This window comes from Coffea arabica, chromosome 9c (genome assembly GCF_036785885.1).
Source record: "Coffea arabica cultivar ET-39 chromosome 9c, Coffea Arabica ET-39 HiFi, whole genome shotgun sequence".
NCBI classification, from domain to species: Eukaryota; Viridiplantae; Streptophyta; class Magnoliopsida; order Gentianales; family Rubiaceae; genus Coffea; species Coffea arabica.
Window position 1 is genome coordinate 39,269,006 of NC_092326.1, and position 21,327 is coordinate 39,290,332.

Sequence of the window (21,327 nt, forward strand, 5' to 3'; positions counted from 1 at the left end):
ATTTATTTATTTTTATAATAAAGGACAATTTCATTATAAAACTATGCTACATAAATAAAAACACGTATATGATAGATAGAAAATCTTCCTCTCATAAAAAAAAAATCAACAAATAGTAAGACTTTTAAGGCTTTAAATTATTAGGTTTTTCACAAATTTAGGACGGATAGATCCTTGCTTTATCCCTCTTTAATTATTTATTTTTATGATAAAAGGATAATTTCATTATAAAACTATGCTACATAAATAAAAACAAGTATATAATAGATAGAAAATCTTCCTCACATCCAAAAAAATCAACAAATAGTAAGACCTTTAAGGTTTTAATCTCCTATTCGTGTATGTGCATGTCTGATATTATCAAGATAAAATTTAACTATTATAAATTCAAATATTAATATAAAAATATTTTAAAACAGACCTAAAAAATCGTCATATTGACAAACAAATTTCATAAATTTCAAATATAAAGAGAAAAACAAAAGAAATTTTCAAAAGGGAAATCAATAAACCAATTTGTGAAAATTCAAGAATAATAAAAAGAAGAAACAAATCAAACTACTTGGAAAATCTTAAGAAAAAAGATCGTCACGATAGGAAAATCATACGGGGATGCGGGAAATTTATTATTACTAGATTAAATCAAAGGGAAGAAATCATAGGCAGGCAGGGGACTTTAATTCCCAAGTCGGAGGATTCTCCGTACCAATGACAAATGAGAAGTGAGAACAGAGTCTATAATCTACTTTTCATTCGTTTCTGCCCATTTCCGCTCCCAGATCTCCCACTAATTCCATTTCCTCCGCTTACCTATTCATTCTTTTCCCTCTCCTCCAGAGATAAATAAGAAGGTAAGGCATTAACCCATTCCCTTTCTCACTCTTTGAGATTTATTCAATACATGATTAGCCCACCTCAAGATTTATTAATCTTGCACCTGATCTGCTCTGATCTCAATCTTGAATCACTTGTATTTGCAAGTTAAGAGGACCCTTCTTGCCAATTGACTCGAATTGAATCGGGTTGAGGTGGGGGAAAGAAAGAAATACCAAAATGGCTGGCGCTGCAGGGGGTTTTGTCACCCGGGCATTTGACTCAATGCTCAAGGAGTGTGCCAATAAGAAGTATACTGCTCTGCAAACTGCTATTCAGAGTTATTTAGGTCCGTTTTTTAAGCCCTTTTCCCTCTAAGCCCTGATTGATATATTTTTTTTCTTTTTGGCTTCAAGCTTCATTCTTGCAACTAAATTGATTTCTTCCTGTACTTAAACTATGTAGTTCGAGTTTAATTCCCTGATTTTTTATTTACTTTCCAATTGTGTGTGTGTGTGTGTTTTCTTTGTTTTAGTGCGTGGACATTGAGCTGAATTGGCTTCAATTTGAAGCAATGGAAATGTATCGATAGTTTGTGTCTTGTGGAAAATAAATCATAAGGTTATGTGCTGATTGAATGTATCTTCTTTACCTTTTGACATGTTTATTGTGTATTCGAAGTATTTCTTTATGTTATGTTCGAGGTCAAAGTTCTTATAAGTTGATTCCAGAATGTACTTTTCGTGGCAATAGTGCTGGAGCACAGTTTTGTACAATTGCTAAACCAAATAATTGCCTGGAAAATTTTCGGTCATCTGGTGTAACATCGAATGAGACGAGAGTTGCGAGTGCAAAAATCTTTTGCATTGGTTGTGATTCTTTCCTGGTTGTCCTCATTAAATTACTCATTGGCTAACTTGGCTGAGGGGCTCTTGGATAGTGGTCTTGATATGCATCATATTAGTGGAATGATACTATACTGCTGCTTTAGTTATGTAACAAAATTTATGGAAGCAAAAAACTTTGGAAGGAACACTAAAACAAAAGATACCAGCCTGCAAGGGCCCCTGTTTTCTTGATATTATGGTTGATCTTCAGGTCTACCAGACTGTTGGAATGAAAGAGTTAATTCGATACATGCAAATAAGTGTAAGCCAATTTTTGTGATTAATTATTTTGTGTAACCTACTATACTTGTCCCGCATGGTCTGTTTCCTTTGTTCTATTAATTTCTCAGATAGTTGATGGAATAAATTTTTTCTTTTCTTATCTTCAATCTTCCATCTAAGCCTCTCATTCTTATGAATTGACAAGTTTATTAATGTTATCTATAAAACTGTAACAATTTCTTTGCTCATTTTTCTTTTCTTTTTCCTGAAATTTTCTGGAACTCTTGGTTTGATAGAATACCAAGGATTTTTGTTATTTTCTTTGGTTTTTGTTGGGCAATGTGGTTGGCGGGATAGACAATCCTTTTGTAGGCTTCTAAAAGAAAGTGCTGCCTAGGGTTCTGGTTAAAAAATGCTTTATATGGATATGTTTAAAGTTTACTGATGGTGTTGCCTCCACTTTTATTTTGAGGCATTTGCACTACAGAATGGCCACAGGAGATGTTTCCCTTTGTGTCTTTTTTGTTAACCCAATTAGAAGTGTATTTATTAGTTACACTCTTCTACTTTCACCAGCTACTATAAAGTATTATTGCTGATTAATGGTTCCTGTATCTCTTGTGGATTATGAATTTCAGAAAATGCAAAGCACTCCAATCAGCAATCGAGTTCCAGTGCTACTATGCAAACAGCATCTTCCCTTGGAGATGAGAGGTTGGTTACCTACTGATAGTTGCTTTCTATCTGCTCTCTTCTGCAAATTTGCTCCAACATTTAGTTTTATGTTTTATTGGTTCATTTGGCCAATTACCGCTCATCTTTTGTGGTACTTATTTTTTAAAAATGCCGTATACCCTTGGAGCTTGATTAGTACTTGGATCATGTTCTTATATTTATTGCAACAGCTTTTTGTGATTTGATGGGTAGTATGAGCTTCCTAAATGCATCAAATCTATTGTAATATCTTTAGTTATTTGAATTTCTTTTAATCCTTCTTCCAGTAGTTTGACTGATACTCAAGCTGGATCTGCTAAAGATACTACGGAACCAGATGATTCAACAACACCTTCACAGTCTAGTGTGGCAGCAGATCCCATAGGGAGACCTAAAAGTGCTGGTGGAACTATCACAGTTACCTTAGCAAATGCTGGGAATACTTTAGGAGGAGATGACGCGGAGCTTGTTTTGAATCCACTACGACTTGCATTTGAGACTAAGAATGCTAAAGTGGTAGAGCTTGCATTGGATTGTCTTCATGTGGGTGCCTCTTGTTATTTTTTGTCTTTAACACTGAAAACTTGTGTTTTACTGGAAAGTATCTGTCTTTATTGCATCTATTATCCTATACTTGTTATCTTCTCTTTTTGTACAGTATGGCAATGTTTTTAATCTTGTTTTGGGTGATTTTTTTACAACAATACAAGGAAAAAAATAAACTAATTTCCTTGTGCGCATGGATTGCAACTCCCCAATGTGTAAAATTCACCTTGAAATGGTAGTAGAAAAAAGTTGATCTGGCAATATACTATGAGGTTAGTTGCAAAATATCACATGCTATATCAACTGTGCTCATGTACATAATTGACTGTGGTTGTTTTCTAATTTTTCGAATTATGTTCTGATTTGATCTGCTATTTCATATATTATGCCTTTGGCTAAGCGTGATCAAGTCTGAAAGTATCATGGATGATATGACAATTTATTTTATGCTTGATCGAGGCTCTCTTAACCAGTACTGTTCTACCAGTTTGAGTTAATTTTTGGATGATTCAAAATTCTAAAGTTCAATTTTTTATGTAGTTTAAGTTCTTTTGCAGAATCTGAAGTCATAAAATCTTCTCTTGAGCAGAAATTATCACGTTAAATCCTGAATTTACAATTTTGAGAGAAAATTACTGATAGCACATTTAGTTCTAGTGCCATAATTTAGTTTTGGGAGGGGAACCTGATATACAAAGATCTTTTGTTAATTTTAAGAGTGGCTGCAGGGGATGAACAATAATCTAGACTATTTTGATGCGCACTGGATGTTTTCCACAGCAATACCTAACGTCATGTGAAACACATTATTCTGAGACTTTGTTGTCAAAACATCAGAGAAACAGCTCGTAGAACTTTGTTGTTTACTAAGCTAATTTATCACGTACAAGAATTATTGAAAGCAAAGTGGAAAGGAGATCTGAATGTTCTTTCCCTACAAAGTTAAGGTTAGAGAGGTAGTTTCTTCATTGAAACTATTGCTTTTGTGAAGATGAAAATGGTTGTTTGGATAAAAGGCTTGGTGTCTAACTTTGGGAGCTAATACAATATGTGACTTTTAGCCATTTTTTCGGTTTCTCAGGGTTGTCTTGGTACTATTTGATACATGGGTGTAGTGCTTTCCATTGAGACTCTGATGAAATAAGATTCATTGTTAACCTTTCCAAGCACAAATTTTCTAAGTGCAGAAACTTATTGCATATGACCATTTAGAGGGTGATCCTGGTCTGGATGGTGGCATAAATGGACCACTATTTACAGATATCCTGAACATGGTATGCAGTTGTGTGGATAATTCATCTCCTGATAGGTATGTGCCACCCTGCAGCTGAAATTGATTTCTGTTTCTCTATAAATTTTGGTTTTTCTGGGTGCGGTTTCTGACATATTGGCATTCAGTACTACTCTTCAAGTGTTGAAGGTGCTTCTTACAGCTGTTGCATCGGCCAAGTTCAGAGGTATAGAATTACAGACATTTTGCTGTTTGCTTATTTTACTTGTATAACCAATATGCTTTTTGTGGGTCATGGTTGAATATCCACCAAATGACAAAATGGGAAAGACAACTCTCCACATTAGAACCCATATTGACATTATTGTTTGCATTGTTACTTCAGTGATCCGCTTCTTGGCTGCTGTTGTTTGGTTTCTCCGCACTCCACGTGTGAATAGATTTACCTGTGGCAATATGCAGAGCTACAAAAATATTTCTCCTATTGGTGTAGAAAAATAGTTGTTTCACCTTGTTTCTTCTAGTAAAACTCAAATGAAGTTCACGTGCAGTTATTTTGTCTCCTGCATTTTACAGATAAAGAAGTCATGAGACTTAATTTACATAGTTGAATTGTTCATCCTATAGTATGAGGAAATCATGCATGTAAGAAAATTAATGGAGATGATTAAGTGACAATTGAATGGAAGGTGAATATGTGCTCAATATTATGTCATTATCTTTTCCGAGGCGATTTTATTTTCTAAGTCCATGTGACCAAAGAATATTGTAGAATTTAATAACTGGGCTGCTTCTGTAATTATTCTGGATGAATCACTAGTATGATGCTTCTCTGGAGTTCCTTGATGCATGAGATGTCCTATTTATGACTTTTTTTTTCATCATGCAGTTCATGGAGAATTGTTGCTTGGTGTGATCAGAGTGTGCTATAACATTGCCCTTAATAGGTAATTAGTGAAATGTTTTCTTAGTTGACATTATTCATCACTATACTATTCTCCTGACTTCCTAATATGTTGTTTAGCAAGAGTCCAATAAATCAAGCAACTGCGAAAGCTATGTTAACTCAGATGCTCAGTATTGTATTCAGACGGATGGAGAATGATCAGGTTTTTCATTTTGAATGTTCCCTCTCTTAAAGAAAATTTCCTCCTCATTTGGTTAAGTTGGGATGTGCATGTGAGAATCTTTTTGTACCTCTGCCAATTCAGGTGCCTACTTCATCTGTTTCTGTTGCACATAAAGAAGCTGCTGCAAAAAGTGAATCAAACTTAGGAAATGAGCCGGCATCATCAAGTGATCAGAATGATGGAGAATCAACTTTGGGTGATGCAATTTCTATCAACCAAGAAAAAGATACATCTGTTGCATCTCTTGAGGAACTTCAGAATCTTGCGGGTGGTGCCGATATCAAGGTCTGTCAGTCTTTGTAGTTGAGCACTTAGTCTACAATTGAAACCTAGGACACTTTGACCTCATTCTTGTGCAGGATTTTTGTTCTAAATTTGGCTATATGTTTTTGGAATTCTATCTGATGACCTTGCCTATGTGATATATGCTCCATAGGGTTTAGAGGCGGCTCTTGAAAAGGCTGTACATCTAGAAGATGGTGAAAAGGCGAGAAAGTATGGACACATACTAATGTTGTAATTCTTTGAATCTGAAAATGTTAACTAATAACATAGATTATTAATGTAATAATCTTTGAATATATACAACTGATTCAAACTTTTTTTCCTTTAGAGGAATTGACCTAGAAGGCATGAGCATTGGAGAACATGATGCTTTACTCCTTTTTCGCACCCTCTGCAAGGTTTGTATAGTTAGGTTCTTCCTTGTAGTGGTCTCTAATTTTTTAATTGCAATGTCTTTGATTTTTTGTGCTATGTGTTTGCAGATGGGTATGAAGGAAGACAATGATGAAGTTACTACCAAAACCCGCATCCTGTCTCTGGAGCTTCTGCAGGTTGAATTAGGGAGTTAAAAACTAGTATATATCGGTCCAATGTGCAACTTTAGTAATCTTATATAGAAATCCTTTAGTTACTTGAGCTAGTTAGACTCCTGTATCTTAGCAGGCTAGTCTTATAGCAAGGCAAGCCCTAGTTTCTGAGTTTAGGGGAAAAAGGTAAAGGATAGAAATAATTTTGGAAAGGAAAAAGAAAGAGAAGAGATTGCGTTTTTTGTTTGGGGGGATAAGGAAAGAAAAGAAATGAATTGGTTGCTTTTCTTTTTTTCTTTTTCTTTTTCTCTTCAGAGTGAAGACAAATAGAAGGAGAAGATTTCGTGAGGCATTTGTATCTTTTTAGTTTGTGATCCACTTGGCATTGTAGAATTTTGGATTATCAACCTTTTGAGGGCAAATCTGGTATTTTAGAAATAATATGTAAATAGTTTTTTGAGTTTTGGAGGGATCTAACATCCTTCTTTCTCTTCACATGTTATACAGGGCCAAGCCGAGTTTAAGTTAGACTTTTAATGCAATTCAATTCAGTCATGCTTGAGTCTTACTGAAGCTAAATTTGTTCTGGATCGCAGCTTTTGAAGTTATTAGATATTTGGCTTCTTCATGGGTTCTAGCTAGAAGAGTATGTTATAGGACATAGGAAAGGATAGTGTAGACACCTTTGCTTTTGTTGGCCATCCAATCAAGAGGAAGAAACTATGATTTCTTTTCTTACGTTTTTGGCTGTCATTTCTGAATGTTGCAATTGTGGATTGTCAACTTTTACCATGTTTGTGAATTTCAATTCATCTAAGATTGTTTGGCAATACTAGGGACTATCTTCTTCGGTATAAGGTACTCCTACAATTTTAACTTCCTTTTCCTCCCTGAAAGAGGTTGGCCTCCATTTCATTGCCTCATTCTCTTCTCATGTCCTCCCCTTTCCTCCCCTTTCTTTCTCCCTCACCAAGAGTTGCTTGTTTTAGTCAGAAGTTAGTTGCTATTTGCTCTGGCGCTGTTAAAGCTTTTAAGAGAATATCTTAAGCCTGACAGAAGTTGCCTTTTGCTGTGCCTTTTCTCTTGGTTAAATTGATTATGGAGTCTTAACAGGTCTTTTCGCATTTATATTGTTATAGCCATACTCCATTCTGGTTATTTGCAATTTTTATGGATGGGATTGCCTAAAATTACAAGATGTTTGGAACAGAAAAATCTCAATAATATATACAGCTCCTGAAGTGATATCCTTGCTTTTCCAGATGGCACCTTTTGCTCGTCAATATCATTTGTATTGTTCCTGTATTCTCCTGAGAATGCCTTATTTGTTATGGTTGTGGGCTGGTTATTGCTTGTGTCTTTTTTGGTTCAGCAGTTTGAATAGGCAGTATGCAAGTCTGATGTTAACTGTTAATTGCTGTTGTTTAGTTCTTGGTCATGCTACTCTTATGGTATTCATGTTATGAATTTGCAGGGTCTTCTGGAAGGTGTTAGTGTCTCCTTCACAAAAAACTTTCATTTCATTGACTCGGTCAAAGCTTACCTTTCATATGCATTGTTGCGAGCTTCAGTTTCTCGAACTACATCCATATTTCAGGTCTAGTTGGAATTGTCTCGTTCTATGTAGTCTTTACATCAGGTCACCAATGTTATGCAGAGTTAATACTAAATCGACCTCCTATTTTTTGTATAGTATGCAACAGGGATTTTCTCAGTGCTCTTGTCGCGGTTCAGGGAAAGTCTCAAAGTATGAAAATGACAAGATACCCATCTCACCCACTTGAAAATTGCAAGTATTTTTTTTTCATCTTTTTCTCTGATGCTAATGCTATCATAATTTTCCAGGGGGAAATTGGTGTTTTCTTTCCATTGATCGTCTTAAGACCCTTGGATGGTTCAGACCTGAACCAAAAACAAAGTGTTCTTCGGTATGATATGTATTTCAGAAGATAGTGCTGATATTTGGATATAATAGTTTTCCTTAACTTTTTTTAGTCCTAACTTTCTCTCATATTTTCTCCATTGCATTGTATATTTGCCAAATATTGCGATTCATCGGACTAAAAAATTAGCTGTTTGACATATCAAAACTCGATGCCTGCACGTCTTTGGTGAGCTTGCATTTTATGTGTTAATTCTTCATGTTTCATGACTTTGAATGAATTTGATCTTTCAGGATGCTAGAGAAAGTCTGCAAGGATTCTCAGATGTTGGTTGATCTCTTTGTGAATTATGATTGTGATCTTGAAGCACCTAATTTATTTGAACGGATGGTTGGTTCTTGTTCAACATTTGGTTTGACTAACTTTCCAAATTAAGTTTCTTGGTACACATTTAACAAATTCTCCACTTTTGCTCTTTCTGGTATAGGCTACAACGTTATCCAGAATAGCCCAAGGAACTCAAAATATGGATCCAAACTCCATTACTGCATCCCAGATGGGATCAATTAAAACATCATCTCTTCAGGTATAAACTTTGGACTATTGTTTAGCATGTTCATCTGGTTACAATTTGAAACAATCATTTCTTTTTCTGTTGAATTTCTGTTACAAGTGTGTTTGACATCTGTTTCATGTATTTTTCAGTGTCTTGTGAATGTTATAAAATCTTTGGTTAATTGGGAGAAGGCCCAGCGAGAATCAGGAAAGCTGAAAGAATCTTCTGAAGTAGAGAATTCAGCTAAGGAATCTGATGACTCAAAAGGCCGGGAAGATCAAGCTAGTAATTTTGAGAAATTAAAGGCTCACAAATCTACACTGGAAGCTGCTGTTGCTGAGGTATACACCTCTTGATCTGACCAAATATGTATTATGATTGGTGCATACTTGGGCTGTGTTCCATGACTGCTTTTGGTGTAATATTACAGTTCAACCGGAAACAAGAGAAGGGTATAGAATTTCTAATATCAAGTGGATTAGTGGAGAGTACGCCAGCATCAGTTGCTCAGTTTCTTAGGAACACTGCCAATTTGGACAAGGTAACGGATAATTGTTTGTGATTGTTATCTCTTTCCTTTTTGGTTCTTATCTTTCCAGCATACAATTCAGTTTCTGTTTGCAGAGACTCAAATGTCTTGTTTGTTTAGGTTAAGATTGGAGATTATATAGGTCAGCATGAGGAGTTTCCACTTGCTGTCATGCATGCTTATGTTGATTCCATGAACTTCTCTGGGATGAAGTTTGATGCAGCAATTCGTGAATTTCTTCGAGGATTCCGACTTCCAGGAGAGGCTCAGAAGATAGATCGCATAATGGAAAAGTTTGCGGAGCGGTAATTGCCTTCTTGCTACCCTACTGCTTAAATGCTTTTGTGGTAATCCAAATTTTTGAAAATAGCAAAACTATGGACCTGAGTGCAGAAAGAAAATTTAAGCTCATACAAGTAAAAGACTCGTACAATACTAAACGATATTTCTTTTAAAGCCTCATAGTGCAGTAATCCTGAAAACATTGAAAAGTTCTCTCTCGATGTGCACTTGTTCTGTATTTGTGGGTTTGGTTGATCATGTCTTGCTGTATTTATTTCATGAAAGGCAGAAGGTCCAGTTGACGAATCGGATTTTAATATAATTCTTTGCTTTGTAAATACTGTCTCTGGAGTATAGTGGATAGAATTGAAGATCAGATAGAAACTGTTGAGGAAATCCAAGTCACTACATAAGCATTCGGTTTTCAAACAAGGAAAGTAAAAAAAAGAAGGAAAAGAGGCATGCACATCTCATAGATGTGCCCACAAAGTAGACTGACATGTGGGTATTGTACAATTCTGTATGTATGAAAAGGAAAAAAGGCATGCACATCTCATAGATGTGCCCACAAAGTAGACTGACATGTGGGTGTTGTACAATTCTGTATGTATGAAAATGCCATTTGATTTACAGACTTGCCTTGAAGCATGTTCTGTTTTGCTTTAAAAAAATGTTCTATTTTGCTTATGCTCAATGAACAGAGTTAATATGTTTGAGCAGAGATCCATGATATTCTTGTACAATGACAAACGCATTCAGTGGTCAATAGAATGGAATTTTTTGATTACGCTTGAGGTTCATGCTCCACCTTTTTTGAGAAATGCTGAACTTCCTCAAAATGAAGAGAATTAAGTTTTAGCTTACCTGGTCAAATTAGAGTCTGATATGTATGCACACTTTCATCGTGTCCACCCATCCTAGTAGTGTCTTTGATTCTCAGTAATTTGCGTGAGGAATTTTCATGTTTTTATTGCTTTTTATGAGTAATTGCTTCATTTTATACTTAAACTAGGTTGTTCCCCTTTTTTAATGACCAGTATAGCATTTTCACCTGAATATCTTGCATTTCGGCATTTGGATCTTGGATATCTCCCTCTCTCTCTCTCTCTCACACACACACACACATGCACACACACATTATAATGAGACCTTGCATGGTGGAAATCCTAGAATATAGAGAGTATGCGTGATTGGAACCTTTTTTTCAAACTTTATTGACAGGCTTAGTCATTGAGTTAAAGGGACATTCTTATTGTCCCAAACTTTAATTTACAGCGCAATAAATAAGTATATATATATATTTTGCTATTTAGTTGGAAAAATATAAGCAGATAATAAGACCTTATTGCTTGTGATTTTTTTTTTTTCATTTTTGGCAATAATAGTGCCAATGATTGATCAATTTTGACTTTTGACAGTTATTGTGCGGACAATCCTGGCCTGTTTAAGAATGCAGATACAGCTTATGTTCTTGCATATGCAGTTATAATGTTGAATACTGATGCTCATAATTCACTGGTGTGGCCAAAGATGTCGAAGAGTGACTTTTTACGTATGAATGCGTTACATGATGCTGAAGAATCAGCTCCTACAGAACTCTTGGAGGAAATCTATGATTCAATTGTTAAAGAAGAGATAAAAATGAAAGATGAACCTGTTGGAATCGCAAAAAGCAGCAAGCAAAAGCCAGAAGCAGAGGAGAGAGGGCGGATTGTCAGTATCCTTAATCTGGCTCTTCCCAAGGGGAAATCTTCAGGTGATTCACAGTCTGAAAGTGAAGCCATTGTCAAGCAGACACAGGCCTTTTTTAGGAGTCAAGGGAGAAAAAGAGGAGCATTTTATACTTCACACCAGATTGAACTTGTGCGTCCTATGGTAGAAGCTGTAGGATGGCCATTACTTGCCACATTTGCTGTTACGATGGAAGAAGGAGATAATAAACCAAGGGTTGTTCTTTGTATGGAAGGTTTTAAAGCTGGGATACACATCACACATGTTCTTGGAATGGATACCATGCGCTATGCATTTTTAACATCTTTGATCAGGTAAATTCTATTTTTCATTTTTGTCAGTCTTGTTTTGGCTCTGCATCATCATTTTCCTTTTTATGTTTTGCCTAAGAACTATTGTTGATTTGAGGGTGTTGAGAATTTTGTTTTGACATCCTTGTTATTATCGTTCTTTGGTCCTTTTATCTGGGTAGCATGATAAACAAAATTTGGGACAATTAGGCAAAAATTTCTTAATAAAATTTTGCTCATCTATCTTTTTCTTGATAGTTATTATTCTAATATGCAGATTTAACTTCTTGCATGCGCCAAAAGAAATGAGAAGCAAAAATGTTGAAGCATTGCGGACTCTAATTACTCTATGCGATACGGACACTAATGCCCTTCAGGAATCTTGGCTAGCAGTATTGGAGTGCATCTCTCGGCTTGACTATTTAACATCAAACCCAACAGCTGCTGCAACTGTCATGCAAGGGTCAAACCAGATTTCTAGGGATGCTATTTTGCAATCTCTGAGAGAGTTGGTTGGAAAACCTGCAGAACAAGTGTTTGTCAATAGCGTTAAATTACCCAGTGAATCTGTTGTGGAGTTTTTTACTGGTCTATGCAGTGTATCAGCTGAGGAATTGAGACAGATTCCTGCCCGTGTTTTTAGCTTGCAGAAGCTAGTTGAGATCAGTTATTACAATATGGCTCGTATACGCATGGTAACTGAGTATGCTTTGGCTTTTACTTTCGTTTTCAAGGGTGGTATCTTTCACTTGTAAGTAAGGTGTTTAGACATGTTATGTGTTTAGGCATGTTAATCAATGAAATATGACTAGCACTTTCAACACCTTTTAGTTTACACCAAGTGTTCAAAATTTTTTAACAAGGCTCAACATTTTTTTGGATTAAAATCCTATGGAATTTTCTATATGTAAACTCTAGGTAACTTGGGTTATATGGAGCTTGTTCCTTTGAAGCCTAATGCTTGAGATGAATGTCATTTGTGATACATATGATAACAATGTGTTCTAATCACTTTTTGAGGCTGCAAGTAGGTTATCGGAACTTGTTTTTTGTTTAATTTCATATAAGCATGGTTCATTTGCATAACTTCACTTGCTTACTTCTTTGTCTGTTATCTGCTTGATGTCTTTTCATGCACACTGATATCAAATGGCTAAATTTGCCTTGGAAGTTTGATGTGATTTGCATCTATCCAGGAACAACTCATTGCTTGAGTGATGGAAATATGACGCTCAATGTCAACATTTGTGTTTTTATTATAAAAGGATTTACTGTCTGTCTTGACTAATAATGTTTCTGTGTCAATCATTCTATCTTTGACTCACATTAAAGCACTTTTTCAGTTGCTAATGGATTACAATCTCTGTTAGGTATGGGCTAGAATATGGTCTGTCTTGGCCAGTCATTTTATCTATGCTGGTAGCCATCCTGATGAAAGAGTTGCTATGTACGCTATAGATTCTCTACGGCAACTTGGTATGAAATATTTGGAGCGTGCTGAACTTGCCAATTTCACATTCCAGAATGATATCTTAAAACCATTTGTAATTCTCATGCGAAACAGCCGAAGTGACTCTATACGCAGGCTTATTGTTGATTGTATTGTGCAAGTATGTTTTCTTCTTGATGTTGTTTTTGGTCTCCTTACCTGTCTTGGCATTGAACTGATTCTGTTCTGGAAAGCAGATGATAAAATCTAAAGTTGGAAGCATAAAGTCTGGCTGGCGAAGTGTGTTCATGATTTTCACAGCAGCAGCAGATGATGATCTGGAATTAATTGTTGAAAGTGCATTTGAGAATGTAGAACAGGGTTAGAACTTTCTTTTTCATTCGTTTCAACCTTAATAGTGGTATCTGTGATTTTTGAGTTTTTGATAGTTTCTTTCTATGATTACTAACAGTGAAAAATCTTGTGCAGTTGTTTTGGAACACTTTGACCAGGTTGTGGGGGACTGCTTTATGGATTGTGTCAACTGCCTAATTGGGTTTGCTAACAATAAGACTTCTCACCGAATAAGTTTGAAAGCTATTGCACTTCTTCGCATATGTGAGGATCGTCTTGCAGAGGTTTGTAGAAATGTTGAATTTCACCATGATTTGCTTGTAGACTACAATACCTTTGTTAATTTCATTGCTTTATCTGTATTCTAGTAAACATTTAAGGTTCATCTTAAGGATATGCATTGTGAGGAAAAGGACATAAAGACTGTGAATCTACAAGTTTAATAAATTTTTGAATCGACCAGCACGCAGTTGGTGCCTAGGGTTCTGGAAAATACTCTGAATAACAGCTGAATACCTTGACTTGACAAGTTATGCTCATACGACTTTGATCAAATATTTGTTAATGAGTATCAAGTTAGTGTCATAATATATTGAGGGAAAGTCAGGGTCAACGAGAAGTGAGGAAACAAATATGGTTTGCACAGTTCATTTTCTTTTAATTGCAAGCTATACCGCTGTAATTTACAGAATAAATCCAAAACTGACTTCAAAATTAGAGTTGTGGAGGGAAGTTTTAGAGGCATCCGGCATGAATTGTGTGGATGGTTATAATTAATTAATTGTGTATGAATGTAATTTTAGTCTCTGCAGAAGGAAAAATACTAACCAATTTAGCACAAAAGTTTACGGATTAGAAACTAAGTCAAATCATCTAGATTTTATCTGCCTACCTAATTGATTTTGAGACTTTAATGGGTTTTTTGCTATCAACAGATCCCTGCATAAGTTAAAGGGGTACTGATGGGATTTATGCTTTGAATCATTAAGAAAAAAGGGGAATGTAGCAAGATACTTTAAATGGGGCAAAATGTTGGATTGTTGGGAAACAAGCACTCCTAAGATAAGTTTCTAAATTCAGTCTTGCTGAATTTCATTATTCTGCTGGGTATGTGGGAATTAATGAATTAACAGACAACACCATTTGCAAAATATGAACAAAACCAAAAATAAGTTTAAACAAAATCTCTTTCTGATGTTTTTGTCATCTATTTATGCGCATCCGAGGCTGGAGTACATAATCTGACCGGAAGATATTCATGACATCATAGTCAAACTATTCTTTGAGGTGGTTCTGAATTATTTGGCAAACTCTATAATAAGCGTTAGTCATTGATTCTTGATTGATGTGAAACTAGTATCACTTCTGTTAACTGAAATTTGTACACTATAATGGTTCAAGAAAAGGCATACTGATCCTAATTACATTATTTATCTTGTTGATCACTTTCAGGGTCTAATACCAGGTGGTGCTTTGAAACCTATTGACATTAATGCAGAGACAACTTATGATGTGACTGAGCATTATTGGTTCCCAATGTTGGCCGGTCTATCTGACCTGACCTCTGATCCCAGACCAGAGGTCAGAAACTGTGCACTTGAAGTTTTGTTTGATTTGCTGAATGAGAGAGGTAGCAAGTTCACATCTTCATTTTGGGAGAATATTTTCCATCGGGTCCTGTTCCCCATTTTTGATCATGTCAGACAAGCTGGTAAAGAAAACTCCGTTTCTGCTGGTGATGAATGGTTTCGGGAAAGTAGTATTCATTCACTCCAGTTGCTGTGCAACCTCTTCAACACTTTCTACAAGGTACTGGTGTACTTCCTTGGATATCTCGTGGAGGAACTCCAGTATTCCTTCCTCACGCAACTATATAGTGGCCTAGTGCAGTTGGAGGAATACCAATTTTTATCTCCTCACTACTACATACTTGCAATTATGAGACCTTACAGGAACTTGCATGTCACAGGGTTGCTCTTATATTATCTATATTACCATTCATATGATGTTCTTGGTTGCCACTCGTAACGGTCTTCTGATAATGTCCTGGAACCATGTTATGCATAGTTCATTTGGAGAATTTTATCATGTTGTGACAATTTTTCTTCTCATTCTATGCAGGAGGTTTGCTTTATGTTGCCCCCACTCTTAAGCTTACTTTTGGATTGTGCCAAGAAAACTGATCAGTCAGTTGTTTCATTATCTCTGGGTGCATTAGTGCATCTCATTGAAGTTGGTGGGCACCAATTTAGTGACCGTGATTGGGATACTTTGTTGAAAAGCATTAGGTAAGTATTCTTTACCAAAAGTTAAATGTCCGATAACTTGTTAATAAAGATTGAGTTTGAGTATCAGTGCTTTGTTTGATTTTTAATAGAGATGCTATATACACAACTCAACCCCTTGAGCTGCTCAATGACATGGGTTTGGAGAACTCTAGACATCATACTGCATTGACAAGAAATTTAGAAGTCATCTCAGGGGATACACCTACCACGCCTTCTGCTAATAATGGACCATTAGATAATCATCAGCAGAATGGCAGTGATAGTGGAAATACATATTCAATGGTGTCTACAAATGCTGGAGATGATTATGAGGGATCTGAAGGTTCTCTCTTTTTCATATTTTGATGTACTGTTGGTGTGGTTGTTGCTCTGATGTATAATTTAACGATATAGATAGATTGAATTACTAGCAATTTAGGAAGTATTCATTACCTTCTGAAAGAACAATCCATGGAAAATATCTTGAAGAGCTCAGAATCTGCAGGTGTGCCGTCTCCTTCTGGAGGAGCTCAGAAATCTATTGATGCTGGTGGCCTTCAGCGCAGTCAAACATTTGGTCAAAAATTTATGGGAAATATGAGGGATAGTCTCTTTCTCAGAAGCTTCACCTCTAAATCAAGAAACCCTTCATCAGATGTTTTTATTCCATCTTCTCCTTCCAAGGTATTTAGTGCTGGAGATTTTCCTCAGCCAATGTTCTTGTGCTGGTTCTGTTGTTTTTTCTCCTTGATTCTCTGTAACAGTCTATCTGTGGTGCACAAGCTATTGGTACTTTTATGTTGGTCAGTTGGGATATCTAAACTCTAATTTAATCCTGTCAACTGCAAAGGTCGATGGGGAAATCCTATTTTAGTAGATATGCTTTTCCTAATTTTCTCCATTGAGATCAAAAGCTAAAGAAAGCACCCAGGGTTATTCATCATCCATGTATGAAGATAAAAGAAATATTTATGAATGTCAAGGAGACGAAAGAATACACGTCATATGAGGATTACATACTTAAAGAAGCCCATGAAAGTTGTGATAAGAGAACAAATAACATTTTCTTGGTCCTTGAGACATATGCATAATGCTTGCGAGATCTGCTTGAAAACCTACTATAACGTGCTTTTAGTGTTTTGAACTGTATTAGAAATGTTTTTTTCCAGCTTTTTGAGATCGCTATTTATAGATTCTTAATGTATCAATGGTTTTTACAGAGTATATTGAATGCTCATTGTGCTTGTCTAACTGAAGTGTCCTTAGAATCTCCTCTCGACTTACTTGGCTATTTTATGGTTTTTATGTCTAGTTGTCTGACATTGTGGAGCCTGATGCAAAGAATGAGGAGGAAAGTTCACTTCTTGGAACCATTAGGAGTAAATGCATCACACAATTGCTACTTTTAGGTGCTATTGACAGCATTCAGGTATGATTTGAGTGTTTTTCAGATTTTGAAGATTATCTAGAGTTTCAACATTTACTCCCTAGTAAACCATCATTTGGTACTTTGTAAAGAATGGTGTCTTATATTCTTATAACTGAATTCATCATGAATTTTGCTTAAATTTTTATACAGCCAATTTTTTGGAAGTCCTATGTTTTTTCTGCTAGCATTTTGTTGAGACAAATGTTAGGCATGCAAATCTCAAAGAATTCCTGAAACGTGCTTAATGACAGAGACTACTGAGGCATCAATGTGGGAAGGGATTACATCTAGAAATAGATGGTTTTTCATTTTTTTTAACATTTTTTGGTACTTATGGTAGAGACAAGAAAATAACTGCTTTTCTGTTGCTGCGTTCCAAACCTGCAGACGAAGTACTGGAACAATTTAACGACTTCACAGAAAATTAGTATCATGGACATTTTGTTCTCTCTGTTAGAGTTTGCTGCATCGTATAATTCATACACAAACCTCAGATTGCGGATGCAGCAGATTCCTGCTGAAAGGTTGGCTGGAGGTCTAGCTATACATTTTTTTGTCTTCAACTTGGAGCTTGTAGATATGATTTCTGGTTTATTTTGTACAGGCCACCTATGAATCTTCTTCGACAGGAGTTAGCTGGAACTTGTGTATACTTGGATATTTTACAAAAGACAACTGCAGAAGTTAATGGCAATATAGAGGAAGCACACAAAAAAAGTATTAATGAGAATGGTGATAATCATTTAGTGACAACTGGTGCCACTACAACAGAACAAATTAAAGATGAAAAACTTCAAGGAATAGCGGAAGAAAAGCTAGTCTCTTTTTGTCGACAGGTGCTTATGGAGGCATCTGATTTCCAGTCCACCATGGGGGAGACTGCTAACATGGATATTCACCGAGTTCTAGAACTACGTTCTCCCATTGTTGTTAAGGTTTGGAATATTCTTCTTTAACTTAGTTTTTCTTGGATCCTATCTCAGCGGTTAAGCTGGTATATAATGTCCTTTTCTTCTCTTTAAAGTCGCTTGGACTTGGTGAGAATAGTTGTGTGTGATATAGTTTGTGAAGAAACAAGAGTGTCGTATGCACAAGTGATTGCAGGTGCACAATGTCGAAGCTGACTTCTTAAAATTCTCAAAGCACATTATTTGGCCCCTGAAAATACATAGTAGTTCATGAGGTATTGTGCCCCGGGCATTTTTGCATCTGTTTTGCTGCCTGTGCATCTCAAATAGCAAAATAAACTCAAAACCTTCCTTGGCCTATTAGATGGTATATTTTGAAATCTACACCGCTACCCTGAAATGCTATATGATAACAGAGAGATGGATGGCATGTGTTTTCCATAACTTTTTTCTACTTGACCAAACAGGTTTTTCTTGTCTTTACCTCCTCTTGTTTTTTTCTTAGATTTTTTGGATTTTCACATTGTTGTTTCTTTCTTTGCGATGGTGACTAGGAAATCCCTTTAGCTATATAAAGAGGATAAGAAAAGAAAGGAAGCAGAAAAGATAGCATGTAAGGGAGATCTAAGCAGCTAGGGTCAAAGAAAGATTGAGCTATGGTAACTGGACTTTGACAACTTTCCTAACGGACGACCATGTTTGAATTAATTGCATTCAGTAACTTGAGTTGGTCCCTGCCCATAAACTGACAATTGAGGACCTAAGAAAAGATTTTTTCACTTCCAGTATCACTGGGGACTTTTTAAGTGTTCCCAGAAAAATGCATAGAGGGCTTATGGATCGCAATTACCTCTATTAGTTTGTAATTTTTTTCCTTCACAATAGAAGGTTCTTGTAATATAACCCTTGATTGACTGAAGATTGCTGGGCATGGTGCTTGATAAGTTTTAGAAAATTGCATGTTACTTAAGATGTGGACTTGATATAATTTAAAGTATCTGGTACCATGTATATTTGAATTGCTCTTAGTTGTCTAGGCATCATGTGAGATTCTGATGGTGTTGGCACTGCTGATTTCCCTCGTTCTTGTCTTTTAAATACTTTTTATTCCTTGATTGGAAGGAAAATATTGCGAAGTTTATTTATCTTCTAATGGCTCAAGTGATGCCTCCAAAAGAGACGAAAGACAGGAATACTGACGTAGCTTGAAGAAAACTTCTATATTTCTGCATCTGTTGGCGGCAAGTAGACAGTGAATTTTGGCTTTTCTTTTCCCTTTTTTTCTTTTTTCCTTTTTTTTCCCTTTTTTGGCTTTCTTGTATATATCAGCATAATTTTGTGCCTGATATATGTAGTTTACATTCTTTTCTGCTGTTGTTGTTGTTGTACTTCAGTGTATTTAAATGCGATATAATTGGTTCAAAGGTGAGGAAAGCTGTATGTTACTCTTTCAGTAAACAAGTGGTTCTTTGTCTTCCAGGTGCTTAATGGTATGTGCTCTATGAACAGCAAGATATTCAGAAATAATCTTAGAGAGTTCTATCCTCTGATAACGAAACTCGTATGCTGCGACCAGGTATCTCTGCTTCTGTAAATGAACGTTTTCAGTTGTTTGCTAGTCTGGTTGTCCACGAAAAGACATTATTCTTTTCCTGCTTTTTATGTCATATACCTTGATAAGCATAGTTTTACCACCTCCAAAAATTGTTGAAATTTTCTGTTTCTTAATTTCAGTGGGTAGTTACAATAAAGTTGCCTTCATGGTTAAACTGTTTCTTCTACCATATAGGCGATAGAGTACCTTATATGTTGCTTTGTTCTAGATAGTTTAATTATTAGTTCTAAAGTCCATCAGTGAATGATCAGCATGGATTGTTATGTGCCTGCCCCGCTGGGGGTGCTTCCTTGAGGGAATGCGATTTGTATTCAATGACTGTATTTGTCTGTCTGAGTGAGCACATGAGAAAACATCGTCATTTCTATCTTTTGAAACTTTTATTTCTACTTGTGAATCCTGTCCTACCAAGTCCCTGATTCTATCCTTGACCTGTCTACATCATGGTCCTGTGTACTAATTGTCTGGCAAAAGATGAGTGCTTGCTGTTTGCTTAAAGAATGTAAAATCTTTTATTGACAAACAAATTAGAACAAAAGTTGTCTGTGCAGTCACAGAAGTAATAGGTGTCTATTAGGTGGGTCAGAAGATCAACCTTTCAGATGACTTCTGATTAGAAATATGACTTCTGATTTTTCCAACAGATGGATGTACGCGGAGCTCTGGCAGATCTTTGCAGCAAGCAGTTAACAGAGTTGTTGCCGAAAGCACAACAGCCTGTTCATTGAGTTTCTCCAGCGGGAGTTCCCTTAGCTTTCAAATTGAGTTTAGAATATGGTATCTGATTTTGCTAACGCAGTTTTTGTTACCTTGATGTAATTAGAAGACTTGCGCAGTGTATAAACACTACACTACGGCCTCATATAGCTTATACCCTTGTCAACATTTCCTTTTTTTTTTTTTTTTTGAGAGTTTTACCGGATGTAATATTGGAAGAGCACAAGAGAACATCCACTTCCCTTTAGGTTATACGATAGTGCTAGTATGCATTTGGCTATTCAGGTCTGAGAAACTTTGGTGTTTTAATATAGAATATGCAACATTTGTTGGTTACTCTTCTGTTGAAATGCATCAAGCCTTCTAGCAGCTTATTTGCTGTCAATAAACACTCTGGTAGTTTCGTTATTGCTGTTACTAGTTGCTGAAGGATGAGCAGATGCATCTCTCTTATTGAAAAATGTTGCACTTTTTGTTGTAGTATTAGCACTTTCTTCATCCATTCATTCAGCAGCTCAGTCTTATCAACTATTCTTCTGCTAGTGGTGTCTCATCTCAAAAGGATGATCGTCCAGTGAAGCAGAAGTAAAGTGTTTTTGCAACTTGGTCTTGTCAAATCAAAGTTTTGTCCTTAGGCATAATAATAAGTTCCACGAAATTGTAAACGAGATAGAATCAAATGCTACCAAAATGCTCAAAAAGAAAAAGAGAGTGCCAGCCACGGTTTGTGCTTAAAGGTACGATCTAAATTGTGAAAAATTTTATGTCAGTTTGGAGTAATTACTTAACATGCCTAATAGTCGTTCTCGAATTAATGAAAGAATTCTACGTAAACATACGAGGACTCACCTGATCTCATTTAGCATGCGAATTAGCAAGCGGAGTCTTTATATGTTTATGTGAAGGTTTCCTATTGGTTCAAGAACAACCGTTAAACATGACAAATAGTTGTTCCAGGCCGGTATAAAATTTTTCGGAATTG

At 36.0% G+C, this 21,327-nt stretch overlaps 1 protein-coding gene across 4 annotated transcripts; it reads left to right on the forward strand.

Moving 5' to 3' along the window:
- The first annotated feature begins 565 nt into the window (after positions 1–565).
- Positions 566–20,681, forward strand: LOC113708549 (brefeldin A-inhibited guanine nucleotide-exchange protein 5-like). Of its 4 annotated transcripts, none has more exons than XM_027231015.2 (34): positions 566–851; positions 982–1,162; positions 2,561–2,636; positions 2,924–3,179; positions 4,370–4,491; positions 4,581–4,639; positions 5,303–5,360; positions 5,438–5,522; positions 5,625–5,828; positions 5,980–6,038; positions 6,157–6,226; positions 6,311–6,379; positions 7,830–7,952; positions 8,049–8,102; positions 8,201–8,283; positions 8,532–8,628; positions 8,726–8,824; positions 8,944–9,135; positions 9,225–9,335; positions 9,444–9,628; positions 11,024–11,650; positions 11,904–12,321; positions 12,997–13,236; positions 13,313–13,436; positions 13,545–13,693; positions 14,862–15,218; positions 15,531–15,697; positions 15,787–16,019; positions 16,182–16,360; positions 16,989–17,105; positions 17,493–17,629; positions 17,710–18,040; positions 19,494–19,589; positions 20,273–20,681. In XM_027231015.2, the coding sequence occupies exons 2-34, from the start codon at positions 1,054–1,056 to the stop codon at positions 20,354–20,356; spliced, it is 5,370 nt and encodes a 1,789-aa protein (XP_027086816.2). In that variant the 5' UTR covers positions 566–851; positions 982–1,053; the 3' UTR covers positions 20,357–20,681. The 4 variants fall into 4 exon arrangements, with proteins under 4 accessions (XP_027086816.2, XP_071921312.1, XP_071921309.1 ...); XM_072065211.1 differs by having other exon boundaries at positions 659–851; positions 2,927–3,179; XM_072065208.1 differs by having other exon boundaries at positions 711–851; positions 5,980–6,056.
- Positions 20,682–21,327: the final 646 nt, after the last annotated feature.